Below are 24,617 nucleotides of genomic sequence, written 5' to 3' on the forward strand. Positions count from 1 at the left end.
ATAATTAATCCAGCAGTTGACATACAATTTTCTTTTAAAAATTATACCATTGCAACATATCCATATAAAATAGACAAATTTACATTATCATTTTGGTAAGACGGGACACTAACAAATTAGAAATGTTTATTTGGCATAAAGTTATCAAGTCAGTGTAACTCGTACTTTATACCAAAGCCCTGACTTTAAACTAAATATTCTTTTTTTTTTACTGTTCATGAGTAGTTTTATTTATTCAAAAATACATGTGAGAGAAACGAAAATGAAATTTAACAGTACAATCTGCCAAAAAATAATCACCACAAGTAGTTACTATCCCTTTGCTTCTGAAATGTCAACAAAACTATGGATCAGATATACCATAGGCAAGCAGGCGATTACTCCGATGCTCATTATATTCAGTGAAAATTAAGGAACAAGCAACATCTGCTTTGTCGAGAGTTGGTGATTATATTTCCCAGTCTAGGATTCACTGAGATTTGATATAATACAGAGTATCCAGTTCCAAACATGAACAATGAGTCACATGTATTCGTACTGTTTGCATTCCGTCATCATGTGAAGCTTTCATCCGAATCATCTGAATTGCTTTCGGATATACTGCTACAATCATGCTCCAGCATTGGCTCTAGGTCTCCCATATCTCTATTCAAAAGTTTGTCAACAAGTGATTTGGCCCACAGCAAGTCTTCTTCCCACAATTCCTTGTCCAAGGGGTTCAAGTGGATAGCACGGGAAAAGCTTTTTAGTGCCTGATACGGATAAATAGAAATAACTTATAACCATTAGCCTTTGAAAAGTTTTTTCACAATGTAAGAAAAATTATCAGATTCAAAAATTTCAATGTTTGTTTTATAATATAAAACTTAGTTGTGGATATACCATTACCTTTATTATTTTTGTGACTCCTGTCTTTATGTAATCTAGTTTTAATTCCCTTTTTTCCACAAATAACATGATACTAGTACTAGCAATTGAGAGATTTTCAGAATCCTTAACCAATCCTTTAAAAATGAAAGATGAAAAAACCCAAGGTTAAGCAAAAAAAAAAAACAAACCCCAAAACAAACAAGTCTTTGTGTGCACATACTAGTCCCAAAACTATTTGAGCCTGATTAAACCATTCGTCTTAAATCTTACCATCCTGATTTCTCCCTTGTTTGCCAAGGCCCTGCCCAGTGTTTGATGTCCTACCCACCAGGTAGGAGCAAGACTAACCGTTATTTTAGCTGTTTCTATTGCTGGTTCAATTTCACCAACGGATGTTAAAGCCTGTGAATCGTGAAGTTAAATATTTTAAAAATATTCGCATTCAAATTGGACATTCATACATCATGAAAATGTGCTTTAAATAATAATGATATTATGTTAACCTTGCTTTAGAGGGAAGATTGTTTGAAATATTTCAAAAATAAATAAATAAAATTAAAATAAATGTGAACATTTTCCCTTGCTCCCTTCCAATATGCTCAATGCTTCATTTTCCAAGCAAGCTATATGTAATCTAAATCAAATTTCAATTCATACAAGTCATCAGTTCAGCATCCTTTTTCATGAACTTATACTCTTATATTATCCGTTTTTGTCTATGACCAGATGCTCTTTCTCACAAAAGTAAAGTGAGGTTATTACCCATGGACACATGGAGCTAAAGGTTTCCAATCATTGTCATCAATCCACGCTCAATAGACACACCTTAATGCCTAGCTAAGCACACCAGATTTCTCCTCTAAAATGCTCTGTAGTAGACCGAGTGCTCCGCCCAGATGGTCCAAAAGGAGAAAATATCTCATTATTTCTATTATTAATTTAATAGAAACATGATAAGAACATAAGGTGCAGGCCATGTCTTTCAATCTTCAATGTATAGGTAAACCAAACTAGGCTTTGAAGTAGATATTTTTCTCAAGATGCAGTCATATTATGCAGTTGAGCATACATGTATCAGTCATTTTTCCTCATCAGACAAACTAATGAGTTGCACTGTTTTGGTCAATCTGAAAACGCTTAAGAATGCATTCAGATACGTCTAACAGATCATTTAACTAATTCATCTTTAAAAAAAACAGTGGAGCAATACATAACTCAAAATGTTAGAATTGACCATTTTTTTAAATCAGGGGTGAGAATGACTGATCACTAAAAAGGAGGAAATTTTTCAAAGCTGAGATAAAGAACCATCCATGCGAAAATAACCTATAAATTTAAATTTCATTAAAATTAATTGTGATGCAATCCAAAGTGTGTCTCGCAGCAATTTCTGACACAACTCGGAGGAATTTCAAAAACTGAAAGTGTAATTAAAACACGGTGGTTGTAGTAATGGTAGTGGTGGTGGTTGTAGTAGTTGTGGTAGGGATGATGATATGGTGATGGTTGTAGTAGTAGTAGTGGTAGTAACCACATCTCCTTTATTCACAGACTCACTAATGCCCACCTCCCATTGTTTGAAGTTGACCAGAGACGCCAACTTAAAATTTTGCTCACGTAAATTTCAGAAACAATTCCGAATAATGCCAATGCTAAAACAGGAATTTCTGCACACAAAATATAATCTATTGAGATCTATAATCATCCCAAAACCCCTTGTTTCAAATCAAGTAAAGTTCCAAAACCAATTTCATAATGACGTATAATGATGATATGATGGTGGCTGGTGTACTGGTGGTAGTAATGATACTGATGATGTATGTGGTTGTGGTGGTTGCAACAGTGGTGGTGGTGGTGATGATATTTGAAGTAATTTTTTTAATGGTGATGGTGATGATAAGGTGGTGGTAGTAGTAGCAGAGGTGGTAGTGATATTGATGTGTTGGAGGATGTTGTCATAGTGATGGTAAGGATGTGGTGGTGATTGTTTTATTAATGGTGATAAAGTTGTGATGATGTAGTAGTGGTGGTGGTAATGATGGTGATGGTGATGATGTGGTGGAGGTGGATGTAGTAGTGGTTGTGCTTCATGAAATGACGGTGTAGCGGCGGTGGCGGTTGTAGTAGTAGTAGTAGTGGCAGTGATGATGATGATGGTGGTGGTGGTGGTGGTGATAAGGTGTGTACTAGTGGGTGAAAAGAGAGATTGATGGCTGATGTGAAAAGGATATGATCCACTTTATAGATTTAGGTTTGTCTGACAGTGACAGAGGTACAGATAGTGTGTGTTTTGTGCGTGCATGTGTGTTTGTGTATGTGTGAGTGAGTGAGAGAGAGAAAGAAAGAAAGAGAGAGAGAGAGAGGGAGAGACTGCTCAAAGTGAATATAGTGATAGGTACAGAAAGATTAAAGTGAAAAACTAGTCGAGGTTAAATTACTGAGTGAACTTTGTTACATGTGTGTGTGTGTATGTATGTGTTTTATTTGTTAATCGTAAATATTAAGTAGTAAACGCATGTTTCATATTGGCAATTGCCAAGAAATTAACATTTTAATTTTACTGATTTGTGCGTGCGTGTGTGTGTGTGTGTGTGTGTGTGTGTGTGTGTGCGAGAGATAGATAGATAGATAGATAGAGAGAGAGAGAGAGAGAGAGTGTGTGTGTGTGTATGTTCAAAGTGAATGTAGTGGTGAGTACAGAAAGATGAAAGTGAAAAATTAACGAGGCTAAGGAACTGAGTGAACTTTAGTGATAGTGTGTGCGTGTGTGTTTGTATGAAAGAGAGAGATTGAACGAGTAAGAGAGAGAGAGAGAGAGAGAGAGAGAGAGAGAGAGAGAGAGAGAGAGAGAGAGAGAGAGAGAGAGAGAGAGTTTTGAGCTATTTGAGTTTTTAAGGCGCTTGCTTCACTTTTACTTGTAGGCCATTTCAGCGCCACTTAAAAGGTAGAAATGGGGTTGTAAAAAAATATAGATTTAAGTAAGATCAAAAGCACCATAGAAAAGGTGAGACTGGTTCAAATAGGGATCACAAACGGACTCCAAGATCAAACTATCAATGTACTTAGTTTGAGGTCACCTAAAAGTCTCACCAAGATTAGGCACAGCATCCATGTGAGAGAAATACAAAATTTAGAACAACAAATTTAACATCACACAAAAGAGAGATGATTTACGAGAACAAACATATCATCTCCCAAAAACCACAACTATACCGTGCCAAGACAAAGACAGAAAGCAACTCTGACCTATGCAAGTCAAAAGATCTCACCAGGAAGATGACGTGATAGTGGTGCTTGCACTAGAGGTGGCACTGATTATATATAATGATGACAGTGATGATGTGGTTGTGAAGTGTTAGTGATCATGATGTGATAGTTTCTGTAGTAGTGGTGGTAGTTGTGGAAGGGATTGTGATGATGGCATGGTGGTAATGTGAAAATTAGCGGACTTTACATGATACATTATTGTTCACCTGTTAGTTTAAAAGCAATTTTTAAAAATCTGTTGTTTTGACACTGTATTGATTAGCTGGAATGTGCTTACCTACAATGCTCACAAGTTCTGCCTGTAATACAATCATAACCAGCATACAAACCTTTAACATTTATAATATTTAAGACAATTACGTGAAAACTGATATCATCTTAGGCAGTCTGAAATAATAACAAAGAGCCAAGTGATGCCCTCTTTGTTCATTCTGTATATATCGTTCATTCATTTTTAAAATTTGGTCAATGCTTTTGACATAGGGGTGCAGAATATTTGGGTCTCATATGTATTTTATGGTATGTGGTTCAAATTTAATAGGGTTTTTTTTTGTATGCCACATAAAATCATGTTGGCAAATCATGCTAATATAGCCCAGATTTTGAATAAAAATATCTCAACATTAGAGAAACCGTGGACAGTTCTATGATTTATCCTCTTTTCATCTCAATATAATCAATATGAAATACATAGCGTAATGGTTTATTTTAATAAAACTTCAACAATAACAACACAGAACTGATGTTTGTTTGCTTTATGAGTTCATTGGCACTTTTGAGACTTATAAGTCATATCAGTGTTAAGAACATATTATAGGACAGTATGGAAATATTCAGTATATAAATATTCAGAAATACCAAATAAAAAGTAAGAAAAAGGGCACTAGAAGAGAGCAAATCTGAGTCTTCAAAAGATCCATCCAGACTCAAGCACAAGATTCCTGTCAAAAAGGATGCAATTAAGTTGTTAAACAAAAACTCTCAACGGAGAAATGATTAACAAAGAAAAATAATATCTCACAGAAATCAAAGAATACTAGCACGCCTACAAAAAAAGTAAATACTCTCATTTCAGAACAAGGACCTGAGTCACAATGAAACTGAGATTTCACTGTAATTTACAGAAACAAGGGCCCGTTCTTATGTCGAGTTACAAAATTTAGTGCTTTACTGGCCTAGTAAAAAGACTTTTTAGCCTTAAGACTGAGCGAAACAAGTGATAAAAAAGATAGTTACTATGAGCGCTTTCTAGTCCCCAACTATGTCAGGTCCAGCCTAAAACTGGATGTGGCAAGGATATATGTTAAATCAGTTATTTTGTGGATAGAAATTCGTCTTCATACTTTTCCAATCCAAGGGATTTAATTAACACCCCACCTGTTTTCGAATTTGTTTAGTTTTGTTTTCTACTTGAACTTTCATCTTATGTTTTTGTTTTTGTTTTTAAGGGTTTTACGGCGCTTGCAACACATTTAGGTTATATCAGCGCCAGTAAAAAGGAAGAAAATGGGATAGTAAAAAGTTCTAGAATTACAATTAAAGCACCCAAGAAGAAGTAAGACAAAGGGGAATTGAGAACAAATAGGGATCAGATGTAGATTCCAAGAGCATACCACCAATGTACTTAGTTTGAAATCACCTACAAGTCTCATCCAGACACAAGCACAAAATCCAACAAAGAGGAACACACTCAAATGCTTACATTATACATTCAAAATAAAAATAATAATACATAACAGAGAGATGATTTACAAGGAAAAAAATATAATCTCCCAAAACAATAACTATGGATTTGACTGTTTCCCTCCCAGCTAGGATTCCGGTCAGTGCCAGGACAAAACCAAGTAATCTCATTCCGAGACAAAGACAGAAAGCATGTTGGATAACAGATATAAGGGGATAGAAGACACAGTATGTACCTCCCTGCCCTCTATGGGAGGTCAGGATCCCCACCCAGAACTTTCATCTTACTATTACAATTGTCACACGATGAATTGAGTCATGTGATCAAAGAAAATGTTTGTACTTGCTTCCGTTTTGATAGACAACACCCACAAACACACCCACAAATTAAACCCAAAAAAACCCACAAAAAACCAACATACAAAATAGACAATGTGTTTCATGCGTCTGTTTTTATTTTCATTTTACACTCGAACATGGTTTCCTTGAACTCATTCTAACATCCCACATTTTTAGTTATTATTCTTTCACTTCCTCGAAATAATTTTCAACTCTGACATAGTTTCCTCATACTAATTTCACCCAGCCAATGTAAGAAAAAATTGTAAAAATTAATTAAATGTTTTAATAAAAATATGCCTCTGGTGATTTCGACCAATGATGAATTACTGTGACATTGTATATGGTATATGCGTATCGACAGCAGCAACAGAACATTGCATGTATGTGTATACAGCATGATACACATGCAGACAACACAGAACCACTCACATCCCATCACCGTTTCAAATAATTCTTATTCTTATCACTTCAGCATTGATTTCAATTTCAATGCTATGTGCCTTGATTTGCTAATGGTTGGTTTTGAGGGTAAATAAGAGTTGTAAAGCAGCATGCACTCCCCCCCCCCCCCCCCCCCCCCCCCCCGCCCCAACTCAACCTATTGTAACATGTCTTGTATAACGTTATCTCCATCAACAAACCGATAAAGTAAATGATAATAATAATAAAGTTCCCTTTATCCCAGAGCAAATTTTACTTAGGATCTTCCAAGGGAAGACGGGAATGGCCCAAGTGTCAGGCACAACACATCACTGCAAAGTGAGCTACGGAGAGGAGACTTGCTAAAGCACATAGTGCAGTGGATAGCTGAACTCTGTACCTATCGGGTACAAAGCTATACCTACTGCTTCACCACGATGCCCCTTCCCATCAAGTCGAACTTTTTTTTGTAGGTTCCGAGGAATTTGAGGAAAATGGGCTCGTGTGTATTTCAGTCAATCACAATACCAACAGAATAGACTCTTGTCTCCATTATACTTTCTAATTGCTTTTTGTGTTTTTTACTCTAATGTGAATCTGCTACAGTTTCAGTGGACTTCTCACACGCAATTCCCAGTTGGAGTAATTGTTTTTAATGATCTGCAAAATTTACATTTTTTTAAAGACAGTAAAAACATCAACAGGACACTTTATGTCTGTGTCATTCTTTCAGTTCAGATATTTTTTTCTTCCGAAGCAAAGTTCAGAATCTCGGAAAAATATGGCTGCCACATTGGATTGATGATGAAAGTATCTTGGTAACAATTCTCTGACAAACTGGTTTGGTGAAGACTAATATTTAAGGTCAATGGTCACATTTAATCTGTGGCTTGAATTTAGTCAGTCTACATAAGATTGGATTCTTGAAATAATTTACTATAAGAAAGAGTGAAGGAGGGGAAACCGCAAGAGTTTCCCCCATAAACAAGGAAATGTGGCCTTTTATGGTCACCTGTCTCATATGTTTATTTCAGTTTTTAAAATTTAAAAAATTTGAATTAAAAACGAAAAAAATAAAAAATAAAAAACAAAAAAACAAAGGATATGAAGAATAAAAACCAAAAAATACATTACCTGTGACTTCATTTCAAAAATTTTCTCATCCTTTGGATTCAACTGAATAGCATCATCCCATTTCTTGATGGCTTCCCAAAATCTGTAAAAAAATGTGTGAGCTCATTTTGAACACACTCAATGTAGATCAAAAGTAAAATTCTTGACGAATGCCATTGTCAGGGCAGGGGCTGCCCAGTTTGTCAAAGGCTCTAGATTAGGCCAAGTAGGCCTTGGATGATTGTTTTTACCTTCCTTTGTTAGACTGTCAATCTGATATACAAAATGATGTAGAAAATTACTTAAGTTTTAGGTTGTCCTGCATATAAGAAATTAAGATACCTGTTTTTTCTTTATGCCTACTTCAATTTACTCTTCTCATAACTTCCAATTGCAATGAACATGGTTTTCACACAAACTATGTTGATCTGTATATAAACTTTTATAAGAAACATAACTAGGACTTAAAAGAAGATCGCTTTCACTTAAGAACTTGAGTGTAGATGACAGTAATAATTACAGCCCTTTAGCACTGGAGTTGTAACTTAAGTTTTTTACTCTCCACCTTCAACTCAGTGGCATAGAGGTAGTCCGTCTAAAATGTAAATTCAGCTTGTGTTGTTTAATGATTTTCCTTTTTGTATGCAAATCAAAGCAAATAACTCTGTAAAATTTCAACAACAAATGTTCTTTCGTTAAAAACAATTGATTTAAAAATAAAATTCAATTCATACAATCATCAATCAATCATTCATTTATTCTTTTGAGAGTGCCAGTGATAACTAACATCATGCACAGGGCACAATCGAGGTAGCGTTGGGGCCTGTGCACTAATGTATGTATACTGTATAAAGTTATATCAATCTTTTTGTTTGTCACTCCACTACTACTACTATTGCTACTACAACTATCATCATCATCATCATGATTATCAAGATTATCATGATTATGACTATTATTATTATCATCATCATTATTATTATTATTATTATTAATATTATTACACTCCAGCATGGTTTTCTCGAACTCCTCGGAACACATCATGCAATAACGAGGAAACCACGCCTTGCCAGAACGACCTGATGGGGAGGCTCAGCAGTTAGTATGGATTTTGAAATGCACCCGAAAAATAATAATTGGTTCAAATATCCATTGCGTTATGAGGCCTACAGCAAGCCACTTCTCCATGGCTCACTTTGCGGCACTGTGCTGTGGCTGACATCTGGGTTATTCCAGTCTTCCTTGGAAAAGACCCTAAGACAAATTTTCGCTTGAGGTTGAAAAAAAGGAACTTTATTGTTTATTTACTTTATTGATATGTGTGTGTGTGTGTGTGTGTGTGTGTGTGTGTGTGTGTGTGTGTGTAGAGAGGGGGAGAAGGATGGGTTGCGCTCTATCATTTATCGTCATAGCCAACCATGTACAAATCATGGCACGTGGCATTGAAATTAGAATGAATGGCAAAGTGATAAGAATAATTAGAGAGGTGTCGGTTATGCGAAATGGCGATGGAATGTGTGAGTGTGAGTGTGTATGGACACACATGCAGTGTCGATAGATATACACACGATAAACACATATGTAACTGTCAATGTCACAGTAAATTATCAGTGGTCGAAACCACCTGGCACATTAAAAAATCCTTTGATTATTAAATTTATTTTAACTGTATTTTTTACATTGGCTGAATGAACTTAGTTCAAAGAAGGAATGGAATGAAAACAAAGAATAATAAGGAAAAAATTGGGACATTTGAATGAGTCTGAGCAAACCGTGCTGGAGTGTACTATTATTATTATCATATATATATATTTAATATATTAATTTTTTTTTTAATTCTGTACTTTTAGACGAATCCAAGCTCCCACAATTGTTTTATTCTGACATTAAAAAGACTATTAACTTAAACCCTTTAAATGTAAAAAGACTAAAAATGTAATTCTTCAAAATAAAAAATGTCATTTCAAATATATCATGTCAAACTATTGTATAGTCGTTAAAAAGGAATTATAACAAAATTATAACTTACTTTGCCAGAGGAGCAAGATAAAGTCTGATCTCATTTTGGTAGCTGAATACAAATAGAACTTATGTAAAATAAAGATATTATACATATAACTTACCTGTCTGCCTCTGCCAACACAATGCCTTCATTTTTCAGACGAGCACTTTTGACAATTGGATCTTCTAGAGATAGAGCAGGTTTCTTGGGAAGAAGTGACAACCAGTCTATAGGCTCATTATTTTCATAATTGTTGACAGTTTCCGCTGAAAAATGTTCTATCTTTTTACTGATGACATTTGCCTTGCGTTTCCAACCAAAACTTGTCTTTGTTGTCTTGAGACATTTTTCTTGATTCATTGTCCAATTCAATATACTTGTATTTCCGAGTTGTGCATTTAGCTAGAATTAATTCACTTCAAACACAAACTCAAGCAGAGATCTGAAAAAGGAAAACCATGAGCTACTATTTAATTAAAAAGTTTTAAAGGTGTCCACTTCACAATTTCTTAAAAAGACACCCCTCCTCTCTCCCTCTACCCCCCCCCCCCCCCAAAAAAAAAAAAAATTAATTAAAAATTCTAAAAAAAACCCAACAAAAACAATTCAAATAGTAAAACCCAACAAAATCTAAAGGTAACAGTGCGAAAACAATAAGTATGATGAAATGGATTGTGATAATGTAAAAAACAAAGACACACCCCCCCCCTTCCCAATTAAAAAAAACCGAAAAAAAAACCACAATAAACAAACAACTTTTGTCGTCATAGTTATGAGCTGGAGAGCAACACTTTTTTGAAGCAAATAAGAAACTGATGTACAATAACCATTTTCCAGCTGTTCAAATAACAGAAACTGATGAGAGGGAGGTATTACCAATGATGGTAGAAGTCAATAACAGTATTTTGCAGTCGTAACAAGTGGTTTGTTGGTTGAAAACGGTCGCAGTTCTAATTAATTATATAAATAGAATATATGGGTATATATTTATATATGCCTCTGGTTTCATTTTGTGAATCTTACCCTTCTAATACTCAATAATGAAGGTGACATGTTGAGCCCAGCAGGCCTGAAACTGGCTCCATATCTTAATAATAATAATAATAATAATAATAATAATAATAATAATGATGAAAGTTATTTATATTGCGCCCAATCCTCCATACAATAAAGCTCTAGGCGCATAACAATTGCATCAATCAAATCTCTCTCTCTCTCTCTCTCTCTCTCTCTCTCTCTCTCTCTCTCTCTCTCTCTCTCTCTCTCTCTCTCTCTCACACACACACACACACACTATCTCTCATCTTAAGTTGATGGATTCGAGAGGAGAGAGGAGAAAAAGCAACAATCTAACTTTTTATCAGAATTCAATAAATTAGTTTGCTGTTGATTGTTGTTGTTTTATGTTGGGTGATTGTACGACACTTGACACTTTTGGGTCTTCCAGCATCAGTAAAAAGAGAATAATAGGGGGGGAAAGATGCTTTGGTTGTAAAAGGGAACAGAATATTCCACGAGCAATCTATTTTGTTGTTTTTGTTTGTTTGTTTTATTTTTCACAGTGCTTGCGACACTATTACTTTTAGGTCATTTCAGCGGCATTAAAAAGAGGATAATAAAGATAAATGAGGATCTGGAGCACCAAAGAAAAAGAAAGAGGGCTTGGTTCATATATGGAACAGAGTAATCTACGAGTAATCTACCAATGCGCCCATTTCGACATTACCATTGTATCTTTTATAAGGGCCTGGTTCATATACGGAACAAAGTAATCTACCAATGCACCCATTCGACATTACCATTGTATCTTTTATAAGGGCCTGGTTCATATACAGAACAAAGTAATCTACCAATGCGTCCATTTCGACATTACCATTGTATCTTTTATAAGGGCCTGGTTCATATACGGAACAAAGTAATCTACCAATGCACCCATTTCGACATTACCATTGTATCTTTTATAAGGGCCTGGTTCATATACAGAACAAAGTAATCTACCAATGCGTCCATTTCGACATTACCATTGTATCTTTTATAAGGGCCTGGTTCATATACGGAACAAAGTAATCTACCAATGCACCCATTTCGACATTACCATTGTATCTTTTATAAGGGCCTGGTTCATATACGGAACAAAGTAATCTACCAATGCGTCCATTTCGACATTACCATTGTATCTTTTATAAGGGCCTGGTTCATATACGGAACAAAGTAATCTACCAATGCACCCATTTCGACATTACCATTGTATCTTTTATAAGGGCCTGGTTCATATACGGAACAAAGTTATCTACTAATGCGTAGCAATGACTATCCCGCACAAATCTTTGGGCCTCTTTTTCGCTCACGAAGTGCCCAAATTTGCGACAAAATATGGGACGAAGCCGTTCCGTACATGCTATTTAAAAAAATTAATTACGAAACTGTTTATCGATGAATATGACTGAAAGTTGGCACACAGTTAGAAAAGTGGTCATTTTAGATTATGTCAAGCGACAAAACTCGTGCGATTACCAGAAGACCGTTAAAAATAGATTTTTACTCTTTGGAGTACAATCTTTCTAAAACTACAAAGAGGAGCGATTTTGTCGCTCATAAAGTTATATATGTACATTTCTTCTATTTATATTTCAAATTTAATTGGATTATGATAAGTACTTTTCCCGTATTCTCACAAAACATCAACCCAATTTGCATTTCAATGAGTGAAAATATGGAGACGGCCATTTTGCTCCACCATCGCGCGACACGAAAATGACGGGAGTGAGGCAGGGCTGCCAGATGGCCAGACTTTAACCTGACCAAATTCGACTTCAAAAGTGGCTAAATAGAAAATCATATGGCTTTCACTATTAAGACTGTCCCACTTAAAATAAAATAAATTTTAACAAACAGAAAATTGAATAGACTAGGATAATGTCACTGAGACAAAAATAGATGAATAAAATTTAATAAAAGAAGCAAAATTATATATTTGGTCACACACGTGGCCATCTGGCAACCTTGTTCGCGGTGGCTGACGACACAAATCCTCGCGCGCTTTTTAAAAATTAAGGCATTGTTTCATTGTTATGTCATAGGGATAGTAGATTAACACACACTCTCTCTCTCTCTCTCTCTCTCTCTCTCTCTCTCAAATTAATACTAGAATAAACAACATAAGCCATGGTCTCACGGGACTGATTGCTAATAATTTAGCAGGAATTTTTCGTGTTATTTTTATGGGTTGTAGACACAAAATTACACTTCGGAAAAGTTCCAAATGATCAATATTATGTATATTTTAAAACAAAATTATAGTTGACCCTATCCATACCGCTCTAAAACTATACAAGTTAGAACTTTTCTGATGTCTTCATCATATTTTCTGATAATTTTGCCATAAAATTGCCAAGTTTTAATATCTTATTCCACGTATTAAGCGAGATACAGCCACAAACCTGAATAAAACGCAGAAAAAGCGTCCCATATTTTCCGTATTTTTTTCTCTTTGTGAGTCATCCAAATAAATGACACATTTGAAACTGCATAACTTTGTTATATATTAATCGATTTCCAAATTTCAAAAAGATTTTTACTCAGTGGAGATAGGGCTTTGATTTAAGAGTAGTATTTCCTACAAAAATAGAAAACAAAAATTTTCATAGTCATTGCTACAATGCGTCCATTTCGACATTACCATTGTATCTTTTATAAGGGCCTGGTTCATATACGGAACAAAGTAATCTACCAATGCACCCATTTCGACATTACCATTGTATCTTTTATAAGGGCCTGGTTCATACACGGAACAAAGTAATCTACCAATGCGCCCATTTCGACATTACCATTGGATCATTTATAAGGGCCTGTTTCATATACGGAACAAAGTAATCCACAAGTAATCTACCAATGTACCTATTTTAACATTACCATTGTATATTTTATAAGAATCATATCTACTCCCTTTATTTTTCTATACAATTTATTGTTTTTGTTTTTTGTTTTTTAAGAGTTTTATGGCGCTTCCAACACATTTAGGTTATATCAGCGCCAGTAAAAAGGAAGAAAATGGGATAGTAAAAAGTTCTAGAATTACAATAAAAGCACCCAAGAGAAAGTAAGACAAAGGGGAACTGGTAACAAATACAGATCAGGTGTAGATTCCAAGAGCATATCACCAATGTACTTAGTTTGAGATCACCTATAAGTCTCATCTGGACACAAGCACAAAATCCAACAAAGAGGAATACACTCAAATGCTTACCTTATACATTTAAAATAACAAATATAATTAATACATAACAGAGAGATGATTTACAAGGAAAAAAAATATCATCTCCCAAAACAATAACTATGCATTTGACTGTTTCCCTCCCAGTCAGGACTCCGACCAGGGCCAGGAAAAAAACAAGTAATCTCATTCCAAGACAAAGACAGAAAGCATGTTGGAAAACAGATATAAGGGGATAGAAGACACAGTATGTACCCCCCTGCCCACCATGGGAGGTCAGGATCCCCACCCAGTACAATTTATTGACTCATTTAGGCACCTCTAGATTTTGGTATTACTACATAACTTGCCTACTACTACTACTCAATGTATTCGTCTGTATGTGTAATAGATTAAAGGGAAATAATCATTAATATCCATGACAACTAATGGGTATCATAATTATCTGAGTTACGTCCCTTACATAAACAGGAAATAAAGAGTTTTTAGAAAACCGCCAAAATGGCTTGTTGTTGTACTTGATGTACCTTATCACTCAATTTACTTCATTGGCGACGAGAAACGGGATCATCTGACTGAAATTAACAAGCAAACAGCTAAGTAGAGCATTAAGAGCTAAGCTATTAAAATAGTTAGCTAAAAAGATGGCACTATACGGCCAAATTAAAGAATTCATCCAGTCAGATGAAAATATCAATGACTTTCTAGACAGGCTAGATTTTTATCTAGAAGCGAACGGGGTGGAAGAAAACACAAAGAAGAGAGCAATATTGCTAACAGTGTCCACAACAATTTAGACTACTAAAGGACTTGTGTGCTCCAGAAAAACCAGGAACCAAGTCATTCGATGAGCTATGTCAGCTACTTAGAAATCATCATGCTCCAGCCCCACCAAAATTTCTTTGTAGAGCGAAATTTGATGCGAGAACCAGACATTCTAGCGAGACGATTGCACAGTTTGTAGCAGAATTACGACACCTCAGCGAATTCTGTGAATTTGGAGAGACGTTGAATGACCGACGGTGTGAGAAATTTGTCACGGGAATTAACTATCCAGAAATTCAGAGAAAACTGCTACTGGAACGAAACCTCACATTGGATAAAGCGATCCGAGTTGCTACTTCTATGAAACAGTCGACAGATGCTGCCCGATTTATGGCACCGTTATCAGCTTCAGTCAACGCCGTGACTGATAAACCGTTCACCAAAGGTAGAGGGTTCAACGCAAGACAGGCATCTACGACTCCGACAATTTCTAAAACCAGGTCAACAAAATGTCATCGTTGCACCGGTCCACATGCACCGCAACAGTGCAAATTCAAAACAGCAACCTGTTACAAATGTAACAAGCAAGGCCACATAGCAAAAGCCTGCTTGTCTAAAAGCACGACACATGCTTCACACCGGCGACCGAATCAAAATTACGTAGAAATTGATCAGTTTCACAACGATGAAGGCCAACCTGACACAAGCCCGGACTTCAACATGTTCACCGTGTCAGATTCACCGCAAACTCCCATCAACGTTCCAATCTCACTGAACGACAAGGTAATCAAATTCGACACAGGAGCTGCCCTCACCATTATCAGTGAAAAGGAGTTTCGCAGAGCAGCGATAAGTAGTGCTACACTACAAAAGTGTAACAACAATCTGAAAACGTACACAGGTGATTGTGTTCCGGTGGTTGGAGAGTGTGTGGTAGACGTGTGTTACCAAGATCAGTTCATGAAGCTCCCCATCATAGTTGTGAAGGGCAAAGGACCACCTTTGCTGGGAAGGAACTGGCTGAACGCCATAAAGCTAGACTGGAAGAGCATTTTCACAACTTCTAGAGGAGAAATAAACCAACTGAAGAACGAAACTTTGAATTTGGAACAAGTGTTGAAGAGCAACGATTCAGTTTTCGGAACTTGTGGACTGTTGAATGATAGAACAGTGACAATCAGCATGAAAAATACAAATCCAAGGTATTGTAAAGCTAGAGTGCCACCCTACGCAATGAGAGAAAAGATTGAACATGAGCTCGATAGATTAAAACAGAGTGACATTATTCGGAAAGTAGAACATTCAGATTGGGCTACTCCAATAGTCCCTGTGCTAAAGAAGGATGGTTCAGTTAGACTGTGTGGTGACTACAAAATTACAGTTAACAAGGAGATTGAGTTGAATAGATATCCTATTCCAAACATTGAAGATATTTCACTCAAGTTAGCAAACGGTGACAAATTCACTGAACTTGACCTGTCACATGCATACACACAGTTGGCACTCCATTCCGATTTTTAAAAGTACACAACTATAAACACACACAAGGGTCTTTATCAGTATGAAAGGCTATGTTTTGGTATTTCATCAAGCCCAGGAATTTTCCAGGCTGTGATGGATAGCATTTTTCAGGATGTGCCAAATGTTTGTGTATACTTTGACAATTTGTATATTACAGGAAAAGATAATACTGAGCATCTTCAAACCCTTGAAAAGGTCTTGAAAATGGTCGGTGAAAAAGGTATGAAAATAAACAGAAACAAGTGTCAGTTTATGTTGCCAGAAATATATTTTTTGGGCTATAGATTGAGCAATGAAGGTATCAGACCACAGCAAGAAAAAAACCAGAGCTATAAAAGAAGCTCCAAAACCAGAAAACTGTCAACAATTGAAAGCCTTTTTGGGCATGGTAAATTACTATGCAAAATTCTGTGACAACCTATCCAGTACGTTGGCCCCACTGTATAAACTCTTACAGAAAAACATGACTTGGCATTGGGGGAAAAGATCAAGAGAAAGCATTTAGAGCCGCAAAAGAGGCTTTGTCGTCTGATACCTTGTTGATTCACTACAGCCCAAAGAAAGAATAAGTATTAACTTGTGATGCTTTACCAGACGGGCTAGGTGTAGTGTTATCTCACTATGATGAGAGCGGCGAGCGCCCAATTGCGTACGCTAGTCGATCACTGAATCGGGCTGAAAAATCATATTCCCAATTAGACAGAGAAGGGGCAGGCATTATTTTTGGAGTCAAAAAGTTTCACAAATTTCTTTTTGGCAGACATTTCACTATCTTTACTGACCACAAACCCTTATTGGGGCTGCTGGGAGTACATAAATCAATACCAGAACAGGCATCGCCCAGAATTCAAAGGTGGGTCATAATCAAAACTGCCATTGACATAGAGTTTGAGATAAATGACAGGGTGTATGTGAAGAACTTTGGGAGAGGTGAGAAATGGATACCTGGAGAGATTGTGCAAAGCACTGGGCCAGTATCATACAAAGTAAAAACTTGTGATGGGTTAGTCATCCGTAGGCATGCAGATCAGATAAGGGTAACATGCGCAGAAACCAACCACAGGTCTGGTCTAGTTACACCACCTGTTCAGGCTAGTCCAGGACCTCAGGTTCCTGTTATAATTGAACTCAATGAACCAGAAACAATGGTTCCAATTCCAAGAAACTTAGAAACAGAAGCTGGCGCTGCAACTGGTTACTCACCATCACTTGAATTGAGGACTGAGACTGGTAGTCAGAGTACGATTATGAAGTCACCAATTCAACAACCACTTAGAAGATCAGCACGTAAGATTAAGGCGCCAGAGAAATTAGATATTTAGTAAAATGAATATCATGCTTGATTAATCATGATTGCTATGGCCATAATCATATGTACAACTAGTATTAGATAGTAACTTTAATTTCATGTTGTATTTTATGCACTGTTTCTTTTGTATTTCATTCTTTATCTAATACTATTACCACAACTGAACAAGGTCACATTATATTAGTGGCTATGGATTGTTATAAGTTAGTCTCTTTAAAAGACATTTGCTTTTAATGGTTTTGATTACTAAAAGGGAATAAAAGAAACTAAGGGAGGAGGGATGTAATAGTTTAAAGGGAAATAATCATTAATATCCATGACAACTAATGGGTATCATCATTATCTGAGTTATGTCCCTTACATAAACAGGAAATAAAGAGTTTTTAGAAAACCGCCAAAATGGCTTGTTGTTGTACTTGATGTACCTTATCACTCAAATCACTTCAGTATGATATGTGTTTTATTTCATCTCTCTCCTTCCCTTGCACACACACACACAAAAACACACATACAATTATATTTTTACCTATAATGTTTTAACCACAATAAACATATTTCCTTATCTTGTTTACCTGAAGAAGGCCAAAGGTCGAAACGTTGTTCACATTGTGTTGTGTCTTTTATAAGAGTCACTTTTACTCTCTTTATTTTTCTATACATTTTTTTAAAATCATTGAGGCACCTCTAGATTTTGGTATTACAGTTCACTCCGGATAATCGCAACACCCTGGGATCAGCTGTTGTGAATGTTGCGATTAACCAAAGTTGTAATAAACCGAAGTTGAGTTTCATGTCCACTATTGCAACATTTTACACAAATATGGTAAACTCTAACCAATTGATGTGAACATCGTTTGTAGTCATCTACCAACTGAGCAATTTGATGAAATAAAAACCATATGGCAGCCCTTTATAGATTTTGACAAGCAAAATCAGCTTTGAGGAAAGCCTACATCTTATTCAGATTGGATTTAATTTCACTCTTTTGTTCTCACCAGTTGTAAGAGTCAAAGAGATTAGCCATGATGATAGACAATAAGCTCTCACCAAACCCGTTGGTCACAATGCACGGTTGTCAAACCCAAAGAAAGGATATCATCGGTCAGTCTCTCCTTACAAGAATAATCTTCTACCTATTGTGTAGACTATACCCAGCCCCCTCGCCTCCTTTCTAATATTCACAGATGATTGCACAAACCCTTATTGCTGCCCTCTTTTGTCTCTAATAGGGTGGTGACACACAACTGTAACATAAAACCCTGTCCACTCTCGATTCCTTAACCTGTCATGATTTCACCTAGGATGAAATTCTTGAATTTTCCTCTATTTGAGGTCGAAAATTTGTTGCGATTAACCAAAGTTTGTTGCAATTAACCAGTGACTGTTGTATAGATTTAATTCTGTTCCTTGGGAAATGTTGCGATTAACCAAAAGTGGAGTGGACTAAACTACAAAACTTGCCTAATACTCAATGTATTCGTGTGTATGATATGTGTTTTATTTCGTCTCTCTCTCTCTCCTTCCCTTGCACGCATGCGCACACACACACACACACACACACAAGCACACATTTTTACCTTTAATTTTTTAACCATAATTAACCATAATGTAAATATATTTATAATAAATTTCCTTTTCTTGTTTACCTGAAGAAGGCCAAAGGCCGAAACCTTGTTCACTCTGTGTTGTATCTTTTATAAGAGTCATTTTTACTCCCTTTATTTTTCTATACAGTAATCAACAGTTTGTTTTCAAGCAGGCAAATGGTAAAGCTTAGTCAAAAGTGAAATAATTTGTATACTACTTGTGTAATTATTGTCACCTTAAAACTTATAAATTTGTCTGGTTTTCCAAATAGAAGTGATTATTCGACCGCACGCTGCGAGAATGCTGGACTGTACCATTACTATTTTGAGAACACAGAGAAAGCGTATGAGATAGAGAGAGGATAGGAGTGAGAGACACAAAATGACAATGAAGAAGGGATATGGCTATGAGAAGGGACGTTTGTTTTCTTCTCTTGAAGCTGTCAATAAGCTGGGTTTTTTAAATTTTATGTGGGGCTAAAAAATAAAAAATTAATAAAAAGAAAAACAAAAGAAAACTTACTGTTTTTGTCAAAGGTGATAGTTGAACGATGAGTTAACTGAAAAGACCTAAAGAGGAGGTACAAAATAAAGAAAAAAATCTTTATTGTGTGTCTGTTCTGTTGTTTATGATCTGAGAGAGAGAGAGAGAGAGAGAGAGAGAGAGAGAGAGAGAGAGAGAGAGAGAGAGAGAGAGAGAGAGAGAGGAAAGAGAGAGAGAGAGAGAGAGAGAAAGAGAGAGAGGAGAGAGAGAAGAGGGAAAGAGAAGAGAGAGAAGAGAGAGAGAGAGAGAGAGAGAGAGAGAGAGAGAGAGAGAGAGAGAGAGAGAGAGAGAGAGAGAGAGAGAGAGAAGAGAGAGAGAGTTGTTTTATGTGTGTGTGTTTCAATTTTACTACATTCTTTTCGATAATACTACCAATTATTTTATTTACACATCTGTTTTATTTCTAGTAATTTAAAAACTCCATTAATACTGTCTTTTAAGAAAGAAGGAATCATTTTTAAGATTGCTCTGTATTGTTTTAAAAGCCTAAATGATGAAGCATCTGACTACATTAAAAGCATGTTAGAAATATATGTACCAAATAGGAATTTACGATCCTCTACTGACAAAACGAAGCTTACTCTTAGAAATAATTATAATTATAAATTTTACGCCGGCACTCGGTCCTTTACTCACACTGGGCCCCTTGTGTGGAATGACCTGTCCAGAAGGATAAGAGAAGCAAAATCTATTTATAGAAGTCAAATCATTGTTAAAGCACTACCTTTTTACCGTTACATTTTCATGTTATTGATCATCACCCAGTGATGAAAATATGCGTTATAAATGTCATGTATTATTATTATTGATACGATATTACATACACTGCTGCTTTTGATATCATTGTGGTATACATTTTATCTAAGTAACTTTTGTATTCTTATTTTTAACGTGCATTGAGCATCACACAGTGATAAAAATGCGTGATATAAATGCCATGTATTATTATTATTATTATTATTATCATCATTATTAATAATTATTATTATTTATTTTTATTTTATTTTATTTTTGTTTTTTGTTACAAAGTTTCTGGCGGCATCATAAACTTTGTAATCTGATAGATTGTTATAGTTTGTATAATTGTCTATTATTTTATTCATGAAACAGCTTTCTCAATAATTTCCTTGTGGCATATATTATTGTGCAAGAGTGTCAGTAAAAAAATATGCCGATATGTGACTACTGTATGAAAAGGCGGCTATGTGGTCTATGGTATGACACTCGCTTCAGGGTCGGAAGATCCTGGGTTCAAGCCTCGACTGGCGCATATTTGAGTCCTTGGAGAAAATTCTTTATTCACATTGCAAGAGTGTCAGTCCAAAAATACGCCCGACACATGACTACGGTATGAAAAGGCGGCAACGTGGTCTTGTGGTATGACACTCGCTTCATGATCGGAAGATCCTGGGTTCAAGCCTCGATTGGCGCATAGTTGAGTCTTTAGAGAAAACTCTTTACTCACCATACTCAGGTGTAAAATGAGTACCTGGCCGTTAACAGCGTTATCATTATCGGAAAAAATTGTAAAATCGCCTAATAGGCGTAATATCTCGTTCTATATGTTATGTGTTGTTGTTGATCAGGGACCCTTTATAAAGCGCTTTGAGCACATTTAGTGGATATTGAGCTCTATAAAAAGCTCTAAGTTAAGTTGAAGGAAGCTTGTTTCCATGTGGCCTTATGGAGAAATATATGAAGATAGACCCTAAACAAAAAATTTTCTTGATGATGAAGTAATGGATTTTCATTTTGAAAATTGCAACAAATAAACACATGCACACGCACAAACATTCACACATGCAAACACACAAAATAATGTTAGTTTAATATAATCAAAGTTTTGTTGAGACCAGATTAAATGTTAAGATATTACAATGATCTTTTAAAAAGTAGGAGAATAAAAAAGATATTCAGCAAACGTACGAAGAAAATAGTGCTGTCGATTGATCTATCGCATTCCAAATGGAGGGCACAAATTATGCACCCCAATAATGTGATCACTGCCTACAGAAGAATAGTGAGAAAAATTATTGCAGCATACGGTCAAACAATGGAAAAAATTATCGCAGCGTGGGTCGAACTATGGGGAAAATTATTGCAGTGTATGGTCAAATAATGAAGAAAATAATCGCAGCATACGGTCAAATAATAACAGCCTTTCTGAATTGTCTTCTGTGCATAACTATCACCGCAATATTTGACATATGTTGTTATCACACTTATGCACAAAATGGAAGACGAGGCATTAAGAAGAATGAATCTTTCTGTTATTGGTAGACCAACTTTTTGACCTCAACACTCCTTAATCACTTTGTTTCATAGCTATACATATAGAGAATGCATTATATCTCAATTTGTGGGAGGCCTTCCGAAAGCTCCTACATCCCCAGTATTCTTTTTTTTAAAATAATGTTCTAGTAGGGGTTCTGGGACGGGGCAAACCTTTTTTTTTAAGTCTCCCCCCTCCCAAACCCCCTACTAGAACATTATTTTTTTAAAAGTTCCCCCCCCCCAAACTAGAACATTATATATATATATATATAAAAAAGAATACTGGGGATGTAGGAGCTTTCGGAAGGCCTCCCCAACTTGTTGAACAACTGAAATCTCCCCCTCCCCGGCAAATCGCGACACCAGGCTAGGGCTAATCGGTTCATATTTGATGAGGACGGACCGACGTATACATATATGCAGGTTTAACATTGTTTTAATGGACATATATTATATGGAAATTAAAATGAAGTAGATAGACGTCTAGGTATTAATTAAAACAAAAACAAAAACAAAAACAAAAAAGGAACTAAAAAACCTGACCTCTGTCTCTGGGTAAGGTTTCATCTAGATAGAGTAAAAAACAAAAAACAAATTTAAAAAAAAAGAAAAGAAAAAGAAAAGACACAGACAAAAGAAAAAAAAAAAACAACAAGAAAACAACCCAAACAAACAAAACATAAATAAAAGGGGAAATCCTTAAGACAACAGTTTAGTGACACAGTGCCAAGAAATTCCATGAGGAAAATCCATCCCAACAGGGCCTGTGAACTGCTTGATTGTTTTAATAATTAGTGGTAACATTAGGCTTTATATCAACGTGCATATACTTTTTATGAGATGGTAAACAAAACCAAGAAAATTCGAATAATGATGTCGACATTATTTTTTTTACCAATCCAGGTAAAATTCGAAAATTCAGAAAGGTGAAAAGACCGAAAGAGTTAACGCCCCTAGAGCACCGGAAATCATCGTTGTGTAGCAAAACAGTAATGATGCTAGAGGAGGATGACTCGGCTGTCATTATTCCCAGACGCCTGTCTGGGGATAATAAAAATTCGTTATCCCCAGACAGGTGTCTGGGGATAACCAATTTTTGTTATCCCCAGACACCTGTCTGGGGATACTATCCCCAGACGCATGTAGCAAGTGGGCAGAAAGATTTTATGCAAAATGCCAAACTAGGCGTGAAAAATACCAAATATTCTGGAAAAAATACTAGTGGTTGTGTCCCAAAACAGTTAATATATCAAGTGATATTTAACACAAGATGAAAGTAAATAGTGATCAAATGTCAAATCCAGCTCTTTTAAAAAAAATATTTTAAAGCAAATGGATCAATGAAATTTCTTTTGTTACTTTGATCTGAAAACGTCAAACTGGCAATTCGACTTTTTATTTTCAACCAGGAAGAAAGTTGTTAATCATCAAATCTGTTCATAGTCCACCAACCATTTAAATTTTCATTACCTACCTACCTGTTAACTTTATTGACCATCTCTTGTTTCTATAATTTGCTCATTCTGGCCACAATTTTGGGGACGACCGGGAATAATTTTTATGTCGCGGACGAATTCCTAGGCCATGGTGTTGTTCGCCCCAAAGCCCAAAACCCACACTAGGGGAGGGCATCCGGGTCACCAAAAGGTCAACGATGCTTTAGGTTTTGAGAAGTCAGGTCATCGACGACTGAGAAGGTACCGACCTCGACTTAGTTCTCGATGCTTTTCTCGTCTCGAGAATCTCGGTCGTCGATGCTTCTCGTATTGAGTCCCGAGTCCCGAGTCTCGAGACTATACTGCGCGAGCGACGCACGCGTTACTAACAATGTGTACTATCTGCATTGTTCACCCCTCTCTCGTCGGCGATGATTTCAGCGAAGCTCGAGACTTTTTTGCGTCTCGATGCTTTTTTGAGTCTCGAGACTCAAAAAAGTCTCGAGCATCGCTCTAGTCATCGGTGCTTTCATTCAATACCTAGTCATTGGTATTGGGTATTGACGTTATATCATATTTTAAACAGCTAACAAAACACAAACGTCGTAAATAGATCAAAATGGTTATAGGTATCAATGTTTTATTATTATACAAAGTGAATTTATTTAATGTATTTTAAGTTTTAATACAAAAAAGCCATCCAAAGCTCAGTTGAAGTGCTACTTCTCGGGAATTCCCGACTTTTCCTTGGTCATCGAGTTCGGGAAGTTTTGAGTGTTGGTGGCCGATGACTTGAGGTATCATCGAGACTTCCGCTCGACACTAACCCACACCTGTTATTTTCCTGTCTGCTTCGCACAAGACAATACAATTTAGTATCACACGTCCACAAAACTAGATCCAACAACATACTTTTATTCGAATCAGAGATAAAAATAACTACCAAAACAAGGAAGCAAAAATGGTGGAAATATGTTTAGCTCATATATGAATTTAAAACATTCCGATAGCGGTGTGGATAGGCAGCTCAGTGGGTTAGGCCACCTTTCATTTTACTCCTTTTAGCTGCACAGATTCGACCCAGTTGCGACCGCCCCCCCCCCCCCCCCCCGACACACACACATTTTTTTTTTTTTTTACTTTTTCTTTCTTTCTTCCCAATTGGTTTTCATTGTTTTCACTTTTGTTCCGAGTTCCGAGCAAGAGTTTTTTTTTTAATCAGTTGAATTTTTTATTTTCTCCGATAATATTATTTCATTATAATTTAATTTG

General features: G+C 36.1%; 2 protein-coding genes across 9 annotated transcripts; one reads left to right on the forward strand and one right to left on the reverse strand.

Moving 5' to 3' along the window:
• Positions 1-200: 200 nt before the first annotated feature.
• On the reverse strand, positions 201-22,889 carry LOC144978669 (tetratricopeptide repeat protein 33-like). Of its 8 annotated transcripts, none has more exons than XM_078925086.1 (8): positions 22,740-22,816; positions 21,562-21,642; positions 20,217-20,295; positions 19,615-19,661; positions 9,819-10,160; positions 7,717-7,798; positions 1,141-1,272; positions 201-752 (listed from the first exon to the last, which is right to left on the reverse strand). In XM_078925086.1, the coding sequence occupies exons 5-8, from the start codon at positions 10,055-10,057 to the stop codon at positions 555-557; spliced, it is 651 nt and encodes a 216-aa protein (XP_078781212.1). In that variant the 5' UTR covers positions 10,058-10,160; positions 19,615-19,661; positions 20,217-20,295; positions 21,562-21,642; positions 22,740-22,816; the 3' UTR covers positions 201-554. The 8 variants fall into 8 exon arrangements, with proteins under 8 accessions (XP_078781212.1, XP_078781164.1, XP_078781155.1 ...); XM_078925038.1 differs by having other exon boundaries at positions 9,819-10,139; positions 22,740-22,815; XM_078925029.1 differs by lacking the exon at positions 21,562-21,642 and having other exon boundaries at positions 9,819-10,139; positions 22,740-22,836.
• On the forward strand, positions 11,323-17,518 carry LOC144974545 (uncharacterized). Its single transcript, XM_078917555.1, has 4 exons — positions 11,323-11,465; positions 14,819-16,128; positions 16,354-16,416; positions 16,791-17,518. The coding sequence occupies exons 1-4, from the start codon at positions 11,323-11,325 to the stop codon at positions 17,516-17,518; spliced, it is 2,244 nt and encodes a 747-aa protein (XP_078773681.1).
• Positions 22,890-24,617: the final 1,728 nt, after the last annotated feature.

The sequence above is a fragment of the Berghia stephanieae genome, chromosome 1 (genome assembly GCF_034508935.2).
Source record: "Berghia stephanieae isolate SIO BIC M18660-M18661 chromosome 1, UCSD_Bste_1.3, whole genome shotgun sequence".
Classification (NCBI taxonomy): domain Eukaryota; kingdom Metazoa; phylum Mollusca; class Gastropoda; order Nudibranchia; family Aeolidiidae; genus Berghia; species Berghia stephanieae.